Source organism: Anomalospiza imberbis, chromosome 4, assembly GCF_031753505.1.
Source record: "Anomalospiza imberbis isolate Cuckoo-Finch-1a 21T00152 chromosome 4, ASM3175350v1, whole genome shotgun sequence".
Lineage (NCBI taxonomy): Eukaryota > Metazoa > Chordata > Aves > Passeriformes > Viduidae > Anomalospiza > Anomalospiza imberbis.
This window is the reverse complement of record NC_089684.1, coordinates 16,000,056-16,017,147: the sequence shown is the minus strand read 5'-3', so window position 1 is coordinate 16,017,147 and position 17,092 is coordinate 16,000,056. Positions and strand designations below refer to the sequence as shown.

The following is a 17,092-nucleotide window of genomic DNA, read 5'->3' as shown; positions in this document are numbered from 1 at the left end:
GATTTGCAGCAGAAACAACATAAATCCGGCAGCCTTTTTTTCCAAGCTGTTATGTTATCTAATTTCATCTTAGTACATATACATATTCACAGCAAAAGCTCATGTGTAGACTTGCCTTAAATAGGAAGCTGAGATTTAAAGTTCATGTGGCTCATTTATTTAATGCAAGTCAGTTTGCACAGTTGTCATGGTTTGACACTCTCGCAATGCCAGCGCCCCCATGAAAATGAACTTTCCCAAATAATTGCTGTGAGATGTGATAAGGAACAGAGCAGAGCAGGCCCAAGCTTAATAACAAAAGGAAAAAAAAAACTTTATTAAACTACTACTACTATAAAAAACACAGACACTAAATCCAGGATGGAGACCCTCCAAAACACTCCTCCTCCTCCCACCCAATTTCCAAACAAACCCACAGTGAGACACCACCCAGGATTCCTCATCAAGTTGCCACCCTTCAGATAATCAAAACTCAGGCCCTCAAAGGAGAGAGAAGTCTCTCTTGCACCACAGACTCCCCCAGGAAACACAATTGCCACCCTTGTGTTTCCATGTCACACATGGCAACCGCCTGGAGAAAATCTGCCATGGTGACACTCTCCTTTCCATGTCACAGTGCTCTCACCACCGTGCATGGACAGACTGCTCATAGGGCTCCTTTAAGGAAGCTTTGCCACAGACCAAAAGAAAGAACAGTTCAGCTTCTCATCTTGGGACTACAGTCCCCCCCTTTTTCTTCCTCCCCTGGGGCCAAGGGTCTCAAGAACAGAGATCATCTTCTTCCTGAAGACAGAGGACATCACCACACCCTCTTCAGATTTCCTCTGTTCTCTCCATTCCTCTGTTGGCAGTCACTGAAACAGATCTCTTGGCCCACCACAACATCCCCCTAAAATGCAGTCTCTGTTGCAGGAGAATTTGGTTCAGTCTATGGCTACCAAGAAAAGTCCAGCCACAAGCCACTCCATCATCTCCTCCCACCCAGAAATTTCCTCTTCCAGCATCTCAGATCCCAGACTGTCTCTCTTGTACTTCAAATAGAGGAGGAGTAATATTTTACAAAGCCTTCATTTCCCAGGAAAGGGTTAAAAGTTCAGACTCCCCGGACAGCTGAAATCTCTGCTCAGAAGCCAATTCCCAAGGCCAAGGCTGGGCACCTCCCCCCCTTCTCCTTCTTCTCCGCAGGCAAAGTTACAGGTGCCGTCTGGACTCTCTGTCTCTTCCCTCTGGTGGGGGGGGGAGGGGTGTGGAACGACAAAGGCATCTTCGCTTCTCTCCACCCTTCCGTCCGCAGGACCTGGCTTGGCTCCAGTCCCTCCACCCCTCGGCTCACCTCGACCAGGCCTCATGGCTTCCCTCCCCCACCCAGCCCATGGCTGGGCAGGGGAGATCTGCACTGCACTCTGACCAGAACCAAAGAGAGAGCTCACCTGGGGGTTCTTGCTTTTAACCCCCTGTGTTCTCAGAGGCGTGTCCATGCCTTCAGTGGTCACTCCAGGTGCCAATATCCAAACCTGACCACTGATTGGTTTGACCCAGCTTCATGAAAAAATTCACTTCCATGTCAAACCACGACAACAGTCTAACTTTACAGTCTATATCAAGGCATCGCAAGAGCGTAGCCAACAGGTTGGGAAGTGATTATTCCCCTCTATTTATCAGTTATGAGACCACATCTGTGGTCACAGCTGGGTTCAGTTTGGGGCTCCTAGTGCAGGAAAGACTTTGGTAGGCTGGAATAACTGCAACAAAGAGACACCAAGATGATTGAGGCTCGGTTACATAACAATCAAAGTGGTGTTGAGGGAACCAAGTTTTGTTCAGCCTCAAATATGCGAAGACTAAATGGAAAACTAACTATTGTTCACAGCTACTGGGAGGAACATAGGGCTAGGACAAGATGCATTTAGAACAAGCTGGAACATGGGAAAGTCTGATTTGATAAAAAAAAAAAAAAAAAAAAAAAAACATGTCTTACTTTGATTGTTGAAAGGATGGCTTGCCCAGTGAGGGCAGTATCTCTCACTCAGAGATACTCAAAACTCTCCTGGAGAGGAGGCATAGCCTGGCACAACCTGCTGCATCTAGACTTGATTTGATAAGGCTGGAAGTGAAGATTTTTGGAAGTTACATCCAACACATTGTTCTGTGATTCAATGACTCATGGTTTATCATGGATTTGGGGATGGAAATTTGAGTGCACACAAAGCAAAGTATCCACAGTTGCTTTGGAGGTGATCACCCAGCAGCTCATTTCATATTGAACAGCCCATTTGCTACTTGACTCTTTCTGCCCTTGATGTTAGTGCTTTCATGGCTTTTGGTTCAAGGCAGTGTTTATGGGGCCATTAAATTCCACTCTTTAATGAGCAATAAAAAATGCTGGTTTTTATTAGAAATGCATATCCATGGAACATTTCAGTTGTGCCTGAATGCAGGGAACAACCTATAATCCTGTAACAGGGAATAACGCCTTCTTACTCTAGCATGGGAAGCCAGCCCTTACTGGCAAAACAACCTCTAGGAAATTGCACTTCTTGACTTCTTCCAGGAACCTGGAAATATAAGTAAGGAACAGCCTTCCCTTAGCTATGGAATCTTGAGCTGGGCAGATTATAAAGATTTGTAACATTTCACTATACTGTCCAAGACATTAGAAGTAGTCTAAGTTAGAAATGTTAAGTTAGAAGGAATGTGCAGAGTAGGGCAAAACAGCAACACCCCTGAGATCAGTGGAAAGCCACTGCTAACTACTTGTCAGAGAAGGAAAGGAAAGGATTGCAGGCTGTCACGGCCATGCATTATACAAGTGCTGTAATTACTAAAATGGCATGCATTTATATCTGTTGAGAGATCAAAAAATCCTACAATTGGATTGACTTGGGAAATAAATAAACAGGGGTAGGAGAATTGAAACTCCTGGCTCTTTATTTAGTCATCAAAGAAATCTATTTTGCAATAAGCTAGGGGCATTCCATTAACAGTCTCAGAAGAACTGAAGGACTAAGAGCAAGGCCCTTCCTGAAGAGATAGCCTGAATTAGTAAAGATGCAACGGGGTTCTTAGGACATGTTTTGAATTTCAAAGACAGCTCTACATCACTGAAGTTACTCCTTGATGCTCCCTTAACATTCTCTGCTGTAGATAAGGGCATACTATTAATTGAACATTACCTTTGACAAGGGAAGTGCTTTTGTACGAGTCTCCTTCAGAAGAAAAAGAGGACAGAAAAGGGAAGATAATGTTGCTGATCCCTGAAAATACCTTAAGTATGAATACAAATTTACCTGAGTAAAGGAAGTAAAGGAGTATTCCTAATCTGGAGAACAGCTTCTGCAAGATTTGGGAAGAAAATTGTTTAAGTATCAGTGCTATCAGCCATAGAGAAAGCAAAGTCTCCTAGTTCCTATTCTTGGGAACTATGACCAGGGCTGCAGCACGTTTTGGTAAATCAGGTCCCCCAGATATGCACTGAGGAGACAGTCCCTTGAATCTCAGAAGGTATACCTATAGAGAAGCTTCAGATACCCCGTAAAATGCTAAGCAGAACCCATTGATGTATTGATTTAACAAAGCTGGAGCCTAACAGAGGCTCAGCAATGCTGGCTGGCACTAGTCCTCTGTCAAGCTGTCTGGCAGGAGAGCTGTTTTGAAAGGTTATTGGTACTGAACCAAATAAAAGCAGCAGCTGTTGTCTTTACCATTCCAGCCTTGTAAATAAATATGAAGTATTTTATTTTGCTCTTGACAGAATATGTAAATGCTTTATTCATTCTTACACCTGCTCTGGCAACAGCCACATCTGGGGATCAGAAAATCTGTGGAAGCTGCGATGTTTGCAAGCAGTTGTTCGGAGCAAAGGCATCCTCTTTATGCCGCCCCAGAAGGCATCTCGGGACTGGGAAAGCTAGGAAGCAGGCTAGGGTGTGCGGCACGTACAGCGGCTCGGCTCTGGCACGACTCCCTCTTTCACCAAATCCCTGCTTGAAGCCGGCAGCGCTGCTGCCGTTGGCTCCCGAGCGCGGGGCGGCCGCGCATCCCGAGCGCGGGGCGGCCGCGCATCCCGAGCGCGCTGCCCGCAGCCTTCCCCACGCCCGGAGCCCGGCGGGCGGAGCCGGCACCGCCCCGCTCCGCCCGAGCCCTTCCCCGGCGGCGGGGCCGCCCCGCCCGTGCCACCCTCCCGGCGTGCGGGGGCCGCCGCCGCCGCCTCCAAACTTTGTACGGGGCGAGCGGCGCTGCGGCCCCGCCGCCCAGGAGGGGAGAGCGGCGCGGGGAGAGGCGGGACCCGAGCCGGGCAGCGGAACCGAGCCGGGCAGCGGAACCGAGCCGGGCAGCGGAACCGGGGCAGCCGCCCTGCCCTGCCCTGCCCTGGCACACCGGCTCCTGGGGCAGCGGCCGGCCGTGCCTCGCTCGCCTGCGCGGGGCGAGAGGAAGGTAGGAACGGGAAGGTGGGACGGAGCGGCGCTCCCGGCACGGGGCGGCGGCGGGATCCCCGCAGCGCCCGGCCAGGGGTCTCTGCCCCCGGGATGGGTGTCTCACCCCCGGGATGGGTGTCTCTGCCCCCGGGATGGGTGTCTCTGCCCCCGGGATGGATGTCTCCCCCCCCGGGATGGGTGTCTCTGCCCCCGGGATGGGTGTCTCTGCCCCTGGGATGGGTTTCTCACCCCCGGGATGGGTTTCTCACCCCCGGGATGGGTGTCTCTCCCCCGGGATGGGTTTCTCACCCCCGGGATGGGTGTCTCCCCCCCCGGGATGGGTTTCTCACCCCCGGGATGGGTGTCTCCCCCCCCGGGATGGGTTTCTCACCCCCGGGATGGGTGTCTCCCCCCCCGGGATGGGTTTCTCACCCCCGGGATGGGTGTCTCTCCCCCGGGATGGGTTTCTCACCCCCAGTATGGGTGTCTCCCCCCCCGGGATGGGTTTCTCACCCCCGAGATGGGTGTCTCCCCCCCCGGGATGGGTTTCTCACCCCCGGGATGGGTGTCACCCCCCCCGGGATGGGTATCTTCCCTCGGGAACAGCAGCGGGGGGCGGGAGGGAAGCGGCGCCGCATCCCAGAGGCGCGTTTGCTGCCAGCTGCGCCTCAAGCAACCCCAGCCCCTTCCCCAGCGCAGGCACTGCGGTCCTGATGGGAATGCTGCTTGCTAATGTAATCACGTATTCTGCCCTTTTTGCTTACTTGCTCTCAGAATCCATGTAAATCCTCTTTGGGCCTTTCTCGGCCGAAAGTTAGACGCAATTTGATGCCTGACCATGAGGATCTGACTGCTGGGGGGAAAAAATCGGGAAAAAAAGCCCCGGTGTGGTGCAGTATGCAAGGTGTGCCAGTAAATGCTATCACCTGGAAAGTTTATCCCATAAAAAGAGCAGAAAGGGTCCTGTCAAACACTACCTGGAGTGTCACCTCAGTTTTATCCCCATTTTTTGAAAGCAACTGATATTTTGCCCGCATAACTGTCCCACCGACCATGTCAAACTTGTCCAGTTTATTTCATCACTTGCTGACACACGAGCTCATTTCTGTTTTAAACTGTGGTTGTCCTTTCTTTCTCCCTCAGCTTTGTCTTATTGACAAGACCAAAGCATCTTTCATCAGCCTGACTAGGGCAGTAACAAATAAAATAAAAGTGTCAGAGCAAGAGAAGGCTTTGCTAAAAAGGAGTTGCATGAAGGAATCAACAGAAAGTCAGGGACTAGAGAAATAGGTGAAAATACTTTTGGGAAGAAAGGGAAGCTATGTTATTTGGCTGAGATACATCCTTCTGGCTGGATTTAGGGCAAAGAAGGGAAAGAATTTATATTTGTCAGCCTTCTCACCCTTCTACTTCTGTGTAGACATTACCTGCACTGAAAAAAAATGAGATTTTGAAGCATCTGACAGTCCTGAGGCCTGACCAAATCTCTACTGTAATAATATATAGAAGAGTAATTCCTAGGTGTTGGAAAGTGCTCATCATAGTTCTCAACTTCTGCATAGCCTTGACTGTGCAAATTGTGGTGGATCTCTTACATTTTTAACCTGGTGGACTAAAGGTGTATTGATAAGGAATCCCTTAGGATTAGGCTAGTAGTTGAACACCAATTATACTGCTAAAATCAGTGGTGTAGACTAGTATGAGCAGCTGGCACATCTCAGCTACTTCTCCTGTGATGTTTCACATCTCAGGCTTACACTATTAATTGTTGAATAAATGTAGACTAAACAGTATGGCATAATTCTGACTTGTTTAGTTGGGGGGGGGAAATGCCTCTCAGTTCATGCAGTCGATCTGCTTCTTTTGCAAAAATAGTTTGCCCTGAGAATTTCTTTGGGATGTTGTGTGGGGTAGAGGCAAGCAAAAGAGTTCAGTCTCCTGCTGGTAGACAATGCTCCTTTCTCAGTTTGGAAATCATACTGAAGGATCTCACTCATTGATAGTTGCTGGGAACAGAGGTAGGGATGAAAATGCACCTCTGTTCTTCTGAAATATTTGTCTAAAGATGGAAGGAATTAAATGGAGCTGATGAAAAAAGAACAAGAATTTTTTAAAAGCCATGTTCATCCAAACACATCAATAGCTGTTTCTTTAGGCACTCTTGAATTTGAGAAGGGTTAAGCTGTGTATAACACTTGATGGCAAGAAATTGCCATCTCTACTCTTGCTTTCTTTAGGGAAAGTAATGAATGGGGAAGTTGAGTGAGTAACTCAGGGTTGCCTTTCCCCTTGGTGGTGAACAGTGGTGTTTTATTGGTAAGTTTGCTTGGCACTGGTAATTTCTTATTATTTTCCCAAGCCAAGGAAAGGAGTCCCCAGGTTCTCATTTCTTGGTTAGCATGCCACCCATGCTCTGGGCAGTTTTCATGGGGACATGTACTTTTTTACATTGGACTGAAGTCCAAGTCAGCAGCTGATTGTAAACCATTCATATGTTGTGCCTACCGAAGTCTTAGGATACCACAGAATTTGGCTCAGCTTGTGTAAGGAAGGGAAAAAAAAGTGATTTTTATGCCAGTGGTGAAATTCTTACTGACTTAAGCAGAGGAATGATTTGCTCTTCACTATGACTGCAGTCAGAAATGAATGCCTGATTGGCAGCCTCCAAGGAGCTCTGTTTTCTGAAAGATCACACAGAAAGGAAATATCATGTATAACTGTGTTTCAATTGTTTCTTGAGTTGATTTGAGTATGAATAAGTTATGCAGGCATTTCAAAGAAATGCTATTATTTCAGTTCTATTTCAGTGGTATTTTTTATTTGCCTCATGGTACAAACTGTTGTAAAACAGTTTCTTAGAGAAAGACTGCAGCAATTAGTTCACTGATACTAAGGAAGGGCATAAACCTGAAAGAATTTAGTAACTATTTAAAGGAAACACTTTTCATTAAGGAGAAGCTGGAAGATTATTATACTAATAACAATCCAGATGGTGCTGTTCCATGTAGAATTCCCATAGATATTACTGCTAGTAATATCTAATAGTGCTATATAAGCACTAGTTTTAGGTAGTGGATTGTAAAAAAGTGATATGCTGCCCAGCAGGATCTTAATCCTTCTGCATTTACTTAGGCAAACCTTGTCTTTGGAATGCTTTTGAAATCTGTTCCAATTTTCAGCAGGACTCATGCCTAAATAATATTACTGGATCAGCCTTCAAAATGTAAGGGCAAGAGAATTCTGATATATTAAGACAGATCTTCTCTTAATCCTGCAATGTAGCATGTGGGTTAGGAAAGAGATGTAGCTATAGTTTTTTGCGTCTTGTCTTAGCCCATGTGGACCATTTTTTCCACTTGTTCTTGTACTGTTTTGTTTTCAGGGGCAGTTCTGTGGCTTAGACCAGGCTGCTGCAAGGATGGGGCCCCTGGAAGCAGTAGGTGAGGACAACCAGACAGATGAAATGAAAATGGAGCTGTTCACTAAGCTGTACTTGACAAGATACACCACACCACTCAACGAAATGGCTCTGGACCCTAAACCAGAACTGAAGGACAGCACAACACTTGTTGAAGTACAGGTAATTCTCATCTTTGCTTACTGCTCCATCATCCTGCTGGGAGTGATCGGAAACTCCCTTGTGATCCACGTGATCATCAAATTCAAAAGCATGCGCACAGTGACTAACTTCTTCATTGCCAACCTGGCAGTGGCTGACCTGCTGGTGAACACGCTGTGCCTGCCCTTCACCTTGGTTTATACGCTCTTGGGCGAATGGAAACTGGGCCCGGTCTTGTGCCACCTGGTGCCCTATGCCCAGGCCCTTGCTGTCCACGTGTCTACTGTCACTTTGACTGTGATCGCTCTGGATCGTCACCGCTGCATCGTCTACCACTTGGAAAGCAGAATTTCTAAGCGGATCAGCTTCCTGATTATAGGAGTTGCCTGGGCAGTCAGTGCCTTGTTGGCAAGTCCTCTGGCCATCTTCCGTGAGTACTCGTTGATTGAGATCATTCCTGACTTCAAGATCGTGGTCTGCTCTGAGAAGTGGCCAGGGGAGGGACAGCTCAACTATGGCACCATCTACAGCATCTCCATGCTCCTTATCCAGTATGTTCTGCCTCTGGCAGTCATCTCCTATGCCTACATCCGTATTTGGACCAAGCTCAAGAACCACATTAGCCCTGGGGCAGGGAATGACCACTATCACCACCGGCGCCGGAAAACCACCAAGATGCTGGTGTGCGTGGTTGTGGTCTTTGCTGTCAGCTGGCTGCCCTTTCACACCTTCCAGCTGGTCAGTGACATTGACAGTCAGGTGTTAGACCTGAAAGAGTACAAACTGATCTACACGGTGTTCCATGTCATTGCCATGTGCTCAACATTTGCTAACCCCCTCCTCTATGGCTGGATGAACAACAACTACAGGACGGCCTTCCTCACGGCCTTCCAGTGTGAACAGCGTCTGGACTCCATCCACCCCGAAGTATCAGCAGCTTTCAAAGCCAAGAAGAAACTAGAAGCCAAGAGGATTCAGTTCCCTGGGGACTCTTTCACACAACCGACCAATGTCTAAAATGTCTGACTGTAAAGAAGAAATGAATATCTTGTGGACAAAGGGATGAACCCAGTTTGGTACATGCATTTTCAATGAGTAGTTTTATTCATAAATGGTGAAAGAGCAGTAGCAGAAAAGTCAAGGCATGTGTTATGATTTGAAGGGAGTTGATTGATATCAAGAGTATGTAAATATACAACTGCAAGGAAATAAAAGGGAGAGGCTTGGTTTATGGCTGTCTCTAACAGGGTAAATAAAAACTCTTCCATCCCTCCCATATCTTCTTGTCAAGTTTAAATGACAAGTGCAGGGTTTGCTGGTTTTGCTGGAGGAAGGCAAATGGCTGATTTGTAGCACAGGAATATTGGTGGTGGGAGTGGGTAGTTTTTATATTTGATGTGAAAATCAAGGAGTGCAGAAGTCTGCCAGGAGAAAAAAACCTGTCTGGTGGGGGAAACTTTTCAGGCCCCTTCTCTTCTACAGGCATCTTTTACAAAGACAAGGGAATTAAGGAGAGAAATACGTTACTTCTTTTTGACTTGTGCTAGACTATTTCAAACCAGAGCATTTGAAATAGATTAGGTGGTGAAAACAGAAGAGAAAAGAAAAACAAAACCCACTGAAATACTGGATTCAGTGAGAGGAAAGGTCAAGTTTCTACACAAAATGAAATGTGGGTTTGGCAAATCAAATGGGGTAAAAAGTCATCCCTTAAGAATTGGCAGTTATGCTGGTGAGAAAATCCCGAGCCTGTGACTTGATCAGTCATTCCCTGCAGATTCCTGCCTTTCATTCTGCTCTGGGAACAGCTCACAAATGCAGTGCTTCAAAGTGGCATTTGAGGGCAGGGAATGCAGGCTCAGGTCTTCTGTGAGCACTTCATAAACTGCTAATATTTTCATTTTCAGGACCTGCTAAAATGTCTAATGTGTTATTAACTCCACAGGCTTTGAATTGTTGCTGCTTCTGCCTGGATAATAAAACAGCAGATAATTCTGATCCTCTGGAAAGGCTGCTAGATGGTAAAGTGCTTTTCCTCATTGTGGTTTTATGTCACATACTCATCTAGTCTCAGAGCTTTTTCATCTTTAGCCTTTGTAAAAATTAAGAATATCTGAATGACTGTAACCTAATAATAGTATGCTATGTTTATGTGATAACTTATCAGTTATTCTGCATGCCATAGTTAATAGTTAAATTCCTTTTTTGCTCAGGTATAAAATTTTAATCTGTTTACCGTGTTGTACACAGCAATGTTAAACTCTTCCATGTCTTTGTTAAGCCTCTTGAACTCATTAAAGAGATGAAGAAAATTTCAATCCATGTTTATTCCCAGCTGCCCTGTTCCTTATCTAGAATAAAAACAAGTGTGATATTTTCACTTGAAGTCTAGTTTGATGGCTACATTTCAGCAGCCTCATTTTTTCTTTGCATTTTTTGTTGTTCCTAAGTTCATTATTTTCTATCTTACAAATTAAAACCCAAGAAAACTCCAGTGCTGAAATGTTTGCAATATAATGAATAGTTTCAGGTCTTTATCAAGTGGAGACATTAATCTTTGTCTATTCAGTATTTGACACAATCCTTTAAATATCCATGAAATCATTTGGACTTGGATTTTCATGAGCAGAAAAGGGAGGTCTAGAGAATTAACTAGTGTTTACTCGAGCAGGAAAAAGTATCCATCATTCTTAAACAGTTTTACAAAAACAGATTAATTCTCCACCATGTTCAGGGCACGATATTGCCCACAAGTTATTTTTGTCTGAATATTAATAATATCCAAAATGTAAAACTCTTACGGGTGAGGAAGGATTATAGAAGTGTGCAATTATTATGGACATCAATCACATCTATCACTTGACTCTGAACCCTTCATCAAAAGTATTATTACTACAAATAGCCTTCTTTATTTAAAACGCAAATGATTTAAAAGTTCTGTTTCAACTCCTTTAAGCCTGTTACAGTGTGGTATATAGACAGTTTTGAAGTAACCATGACAGTGTGTGCAAAATCTACAATTGCTGGACTAATTCTCTGTAATTTTAAGTCTGCTTTACATCATCCTGTATAAGAGCAATTAATTACAAATAATCTTTTCGTTTATTTCATGGCATCTGTATTTTATGGCTTCCTGGGCTTTCTCTGCAGCCATCATGCTGAGCCAGGACTGGTGCACTGATTTACTGTGTTGCTTTCCTCTCTGCCGTGTGGAGGTGGTGCCTTGGTCAGTGCCTACTTTAGGCACAGTGTCCCACTGCAAGGTGTGGATTTTCCCACTGGCACTTCAAGAGGGGATGTGGAAGAGCCAGCACTGACCTGTGCCTCTTGCATGGCTTGGTCACTCCTGGGATTTGGCTCCTGCACAAGCACAGCTACACACTTTAATACCCCTCATGTTTGTAGGAAAGCACAGCATTTTATCATCAAAAGCAATGATGTAGCAATATCCCTTGGGATTGCCCCAAATCCCAGATGTCAGAAGGATCTGGAAACTCAGAGTTCATCCCCATTTCCCTGTAAGGGAAAGTGAACCTGTAAGCAGTATCTAACCACTGGACTGAGATGTCTGCAGGGGACCTTCTGTTTTGCCTGAAATGGGAACCAGAATCCAGGTCTCCCCATTCACCTATTAGTACTTGAATTATATTTTTAAGGCATTATATTGTTTTCCTGTTGCCTTTATAAAGTAAAGTAAAGGTAAAAGTTTTATACAAAGCCAAAGAATAACAGCTGCATTCACCCATTGCATAATTTGCTAGTGGACAGCAGGGCATCCCATCCAAAAGGAAATGTCATCACTGGTTCAGAGCAAGAATTTGAACTAACGTACCTCAGTTCTCATCAGTGTGATCGAGCCAGCACACTGCAGCCTCTCCTCAGGTAGCAAAATACGTCTTTTTAGAGCTGTTCTATTGTTCAATTAAACACTGAATAGCATGGTTTTATGGGCAGGAACTTATGACCTTTGCATGGCACTCAGGTTCAGGGACAAGGATATCAGAACAGATACAGACAATTAAGGTTAGGCCTCCTCCCTCATTCTCCATGAGTACATCTACTATAAAGATACTGCAGTACAGGCAGGATGAGCTCACTGGGACTAGTGCCATGCTGATCTTTGATATTATACCACATACGTGCCATTAGATGTGATGTAGGATCCTAGCTAGTCTTCAATTTGCTCTTGACTTCTGTGGAAGAACATGTTTTGATGCCTTGCAAGTTTTACTGGCAGAAATGTGTCTCCAGTCTTTGGCTGCAGTGCAGTCCTGAACGGTCCATTATTCCCTAGGTACAGCTGCAGCTCTGTGCTCTCCCAGCACTGGCTGGGCACCAGGCAGCTCAAGCCTGGAGGCAGAAGAGCTGCACTCATGCCCTTTTCTGAGGCTGTCGTGCATTTGCCTCGGAGAACACAGCACTGTGCTGCTTCTGGACAAGTGTTAAAGTCACATTGCCTCTTAGGGGTACAGCCAAGGGCTACAAGGGGAGAAGCAATCCTGATGAGTTCCAGGGTTTTATGGGAAGCCAGTGAAGCTGAGGTTTTGGTATGTGGGGACACTGCTGAACCCTCTCACTGGGCCCTGTGGGTAAATAGCCTTCACTGAGAATTGTGATCTCCACACACGGCTGCTGCCTATGACTGAACAGAAAGTACATATTGTTAATCTGAGAAAAAAATAGATTTGAGGCCATAAGCAGTTAAAATAAAGGGACTAAGCCCTGACAGCAAATGGGTTTAATATGCATATCTATTTATATATAAATTGTATGTCAGCGCTGTGCAAAAGTTGTTCTGTAGAATATGTGTGTAGAAAAGAGTTGTCTGTCTGTATAACTCTGCTTCTATACAACGTGTAATGGACATACATACCTTGTCAACATACTAATAAGTTAGACAGCACTAAGAGTAATAACAGAATGGAAAACACTGCCTGCATTTCATCTGTCAGACCACAAAATAAAAAAAATCACTGAATTCACTGATTAGTATAATCCATTTCCTTGCTTCATAGTTTCTAAACTCTCTCCAGGATTTTCTTGCTTTAATCCAGATCGTGACCTTAAGGGATGAATTTTGTCTTTGGATGCCTGAGTTATTTACCTAATACTGTCATTATAAATGCCACTCCACAATAGGGGAACTACTTGGTGCCAAATTAAAGGTTCTTTTCCCTAAAAAGCTATGAGATATATGTAAATCCATGCAAGACTGGTTTTGCTAAAGACCTGTGTACTGCAGTACAAATGCTTATTTATGCAATCAGTAGTGATTTTCATTTTTTCAATGGGCTGTCATTTTAAAAGAAAATTAGTACAAGAAATTAATGAAGAACTCTGAAGGTGGTAAAGGTGGGGAAGTAAGAAAGCCACAGATGAGCTGCTGCTTCAAGAAGAAAGAAGGAGAGAGCAAGAATGAGGCTAGTGAAGATGCCATTGATTTATAGACTTTCCTTCTTCCTTTAGTCAAGGCAGTGAGAGAAACGTGTGGAAATGAAACCAGGCCAAATGAAGACATATGTACGAGGGACAGTGTTGCCCAGGGAAACTGAGGAACTTTGAGAAGAAATTCTCGTGATTGTTTGAGCCTTAAAACTCACATCATGTTTCCAAGCAAGTAAACCCGGATGTGTACATTACTCCACCTAAATGCAATACAGCTGAACAGCTCTGTGCTGATAAGGTTTCAGAAGGAATGGATGTGTTATTAATTCTAGCCAGGATATGGGATGAATAATGCATACAAGCTCCTCATAAGCTCATTTCAGATGGGATATATGAAAAAATTGGTGCTTGCATTAAAATCTTTTCCCTCTCAGACTTCACTGAGCTCCTGTGGAAGGAAGAGAGCTTCAAACTCTAAAACTTAAAGATGGTGGAATTACCTATCTGATGGAGGTACAGTTTAGCTTGAAAACATGATTATAATTTTTGTTTTGCTGATCTGCACTGGAGAAAAAGGCTGTAGTTTGCATCTTGAACCTGCAGCTGAATTGCACAACTGGAGTTTATATGAAACAGACTTTTATTTGCATGCTTCACAACCCTCATAATCTATTAATTCTGCTATGCATAATATCTTCAACAGCAGAATCCATGCTTACACATTTATTGGGTCAAACTATTTCCATCCTTTCAAATTTGCACAGAAAAAGAAAAATTTAGGACAATTCTCCTATTTATTAGCATCCTTCAAAATTAGTTATTTGTAGCCAACTGGATTTTAAAGTTTTTTGGCAGTACTATGACTTAGTATTTTATTTAAGGTAGTCAAGCTGGTGAAACAGCTAGCCTTGCTCTCATTGCACTCTGGCTTGGGGCAAGCCCATCTCAGCAGAGCATGGCTACACTAGCTCACCAAATCAAACCTGAGGGTTGGAGCTGAGGCCAAGACACCCTTTCCCAGTAGATTCTGAGGATTGCTCCTAGGAGCTGAGCTGGGGAAATATTTTTCAGTTTTTCAGTGCTTTGAATCTTGGTTTATGCTGCTGTGAGGACAAAGCACGTTGCATTTGGCAGTGCTTCATCCCAGTGCACTCTAAAGTAGACAACTCCACAGAGTGTAAGTGTGCAAGTGCCATGTGTCTGCTGCCTCTCCAGTTCAGTGTAGCCCAGCTTCCAGAGAAGTTGTCAAATAGAGCTGACAGAAAGTGTTTCACAGGCACCCTTGGACTGAGCACGTGGAAGCTGCGTACTGTCACAGGGAGACTGAGGGCAGTGAGTGATGACAGGGTGGCTGTGGCAATTCCCCTCAGGGAGCTCATTCTTAGCCCTAATTGAAACTTGCTCTCATACCTCCCACTCTCTGGAGCATTGAGGTGGCCTGAGGCACTAAAAGCTGATGGCCACTTCACATTAATACGTGAAGTGAGTGCCGGTAGACTGGCACTTTGGCGGTGCATTTCTTCTCTGTGCCTCCATCAGCTGTACTACTCATACCAGAACTGAACTAGCAGGGAGATCCATGGGGAAAAATGTTTTACAGATAAGAAGTGTTAATGTTCTTGTACTGACACTAACACTGGTTGATGGGTGGTTTTACAAAATATAAATACTTTAATGCAGAGCTGGATGCAGCCGTGGTGGGATGGGTGTGTGCAGCAGCAAACCTCTCCTCTGTCACCACAGCATGAGGCAGATGCTTACACAGAACTAGTTCAGGCCAGTATGATGTGCAGGAATCAAGAAACCTCTTCCAGTTTACATTAATTCCTGCTTCTGTAGGTGACAGGTGAACATTTAGCATTAGGGATACGCTATGGTTTTCAGTGTGGAGATCTCTCATGAGTCATATTATGCCAGAAGAGTGATTGCAAGGACAAGTAGAACTAAAAATTATGCAAGGGTGAAGCAATAATAAAGTCAGTCTCACTATGCATAGTAAGTTTGCTTTCTTCGAAGTTAAAATTCCATGGTTATCTCAGATAACTGGAATCAAAGATACAGAAAAGAGAGGAAGAGAACTCATTGCATTCAGAATCCTTATTTTATTTGCTCGTTTCTTCTAATGGGGCAGCAAAAGGGCTTATATCCAGCTGAGTGTATAATTGATTACCAGGACATAAATTGAAATGAAAATCATGCTCTCCATAATTGCTATTCAAAAGCCTAAGCTTGCAATATTCCCTGAAAGTATGCTTTCTGATTTATCTATCCCATTCATCATTCTTTCCCTCTTAGTACTTGTGCCTGTGCCATGAATTCTGATTTTAAACCTCAGAAGAAGCTGCCTTTCTGACTCGTAAGTTAGCTGAAAACCCCAATGGTGTGTTGTCTTATTCTTGATAAACTACTGTGTAGTATCTCTCCTAATCTCTTCTTCTATCTTGGGCTATAAGAGCAAATAGCAACTTCTACTTTGCGTTTATTGTTTAGCTGTTCCTGACAAACCCCCGGAACACTTCGTAATGTCATATGCATCTGTTGCATATGTATGATACAGCTAATTTCTAGCTTCTCTGGCTTTCCTATGGTAGAATATAGCTGTTCCAGTCCATAAAAAAATCCAATTCATCATTTTTGTTGCTCAGCTTGCTACTTCTCTGAGACATAATATGGGTAATACCGGAAAATTTTTCTCTCTCTCTGTGAGATTGTATATATATGGAAAACTTCCATATATATACAATATATATCACATATATATCACTACTGTGATGGAAATCAGAGTATTTGGCTGCATAATGCTTAAATCTTGATTTCTGAATAAAACCTCGGACTACTTCAAATGATTATGCAAACCCCAGTAATTTAGCATTAACAAAGCAGCAGAAAGTCCTGCATGGGTACTTGACAGGACAAGATGGCAGGATGAGGCAGCCATGTGACTTGAAAAATACTGAACTTTGCCTTAAGAAGGCATTTTTCTTACCTGTTTTGTTGAAGTTGCTTGTCCCTTCTGCTGGAAACAGGTGCTTATAGTGCGGACTCTGCTGCTGAAAGGGGAGGATCCTGGTAAACAAAATACACAGGCCTTTGTGAGTGATGCTGGCAGAACTATACAGCGTCCCTGTATACCTCTCCTTTGACATTTGGTTGCCCATCTTCCCACCCAGTTTGCTGCAGAAGAGATTTTCCTCTAGGGATCTACAAGTGACAATCCTTCATGGTCTGTTTGCAGCCTTATGTCTTCAGAAATCCTAAACAAGTGACATTCAAATAGTGGGAAAGAGCCAACAGTGCAAATAGGACTACAACTCTATCACAGCAAGACTTTCTGTTTGAAACAAATGAAATGCTGACTCATCAAAGAAGAATAGGTAAAATGAGGAATGTCAGAGCACTGAAGAATTTTTTGGTCCTGTACTCGTGATTTCAGATTAGAAACTGCATTAATGTTTTTCTACAGAAGTTACGCCTAACCAGTATCACAGCTGCTGAGATGAAAAACAGATTAAAGAGGTAAACTATTCAGACTGCTTTTTCCAGCACAAACAGACTGAAGTGCACTTCTAATATTTGTACTGTTGTGATTCTTGGTGTTGGTGTCTATAGCTGAACTCCTGCCAGCTGATGTGCTTACTGCTGAACTTTCTGTTACAAAAAGAGCTGAAAGACAGTGAAAAGCAAATTTTGGTGACAGTTGCTTTTGAATTTATGCTTCCAACTCCATTTTATT

The 17,092-nt window shown here is 44.1% G+C and overlaps 2 protein-coding genes across 4 annotated transcripts in view; one reads left to right on the top strand and one right to left on the bottom strand.

Moving 5' to 3' along the window:
* The window catches only part of MAP9 (microtubule associated protein 9), a 99,143-nt gene that overhangs the window by 11,848 nt on the left and 70,203 nt on the right, over positions 1-17,092 (bottom strand). The window contains exon 11 of one of the 3 annotated variants that reach the window (XM_068187242.1): positions 16,356-16,425. The exons of 1 other annotated variant lie outside the window; for it this stretch is intronic. In XM_068187242.1, coding sequence (XP_068043343.1) covers positions 16,390-16,425 — 36 coding nt within the window. In that variant the 3' untranslated portion in view covers positions 16,356-16,389. Of the gene's footprint in view, positions 1-16,355; positions 16,426-16,995; positions 17,023-17,092 lie in introns of those variants that run through there. One more of the 3 variants, XM_068187245.1, reaches the window with a different exon arrangement.
* NPY2R (neuropeptide Y receptor Y2) lies at positions 6,613-10,360 on the top strand. The gene is made up of 2 exons (XM_068187247.1): positions 6,613-6,731; positions 7,798-10,360. Exon 2 carries the CDS (start codon positions 7,834-7,836, stop codon positions 8,989-8,991), a length of 1,158 nt encoding a protein of 385 aa, XP_068043348.1. The 5' UTR covers positions 6,613-6,731; positions 7,798-7,833; the 3' UTR covers positions 8,992-10,360.

What these genes read in the sequence shown, in the direction of transcription:
- NPY2R (XM_068187247.1), top strand. Translation starts at nt 7,834, where the DNA reads ATGGGGCCCCTGGAAGCAGTAGGTGAGGACAACCAGACAGATGAAATG.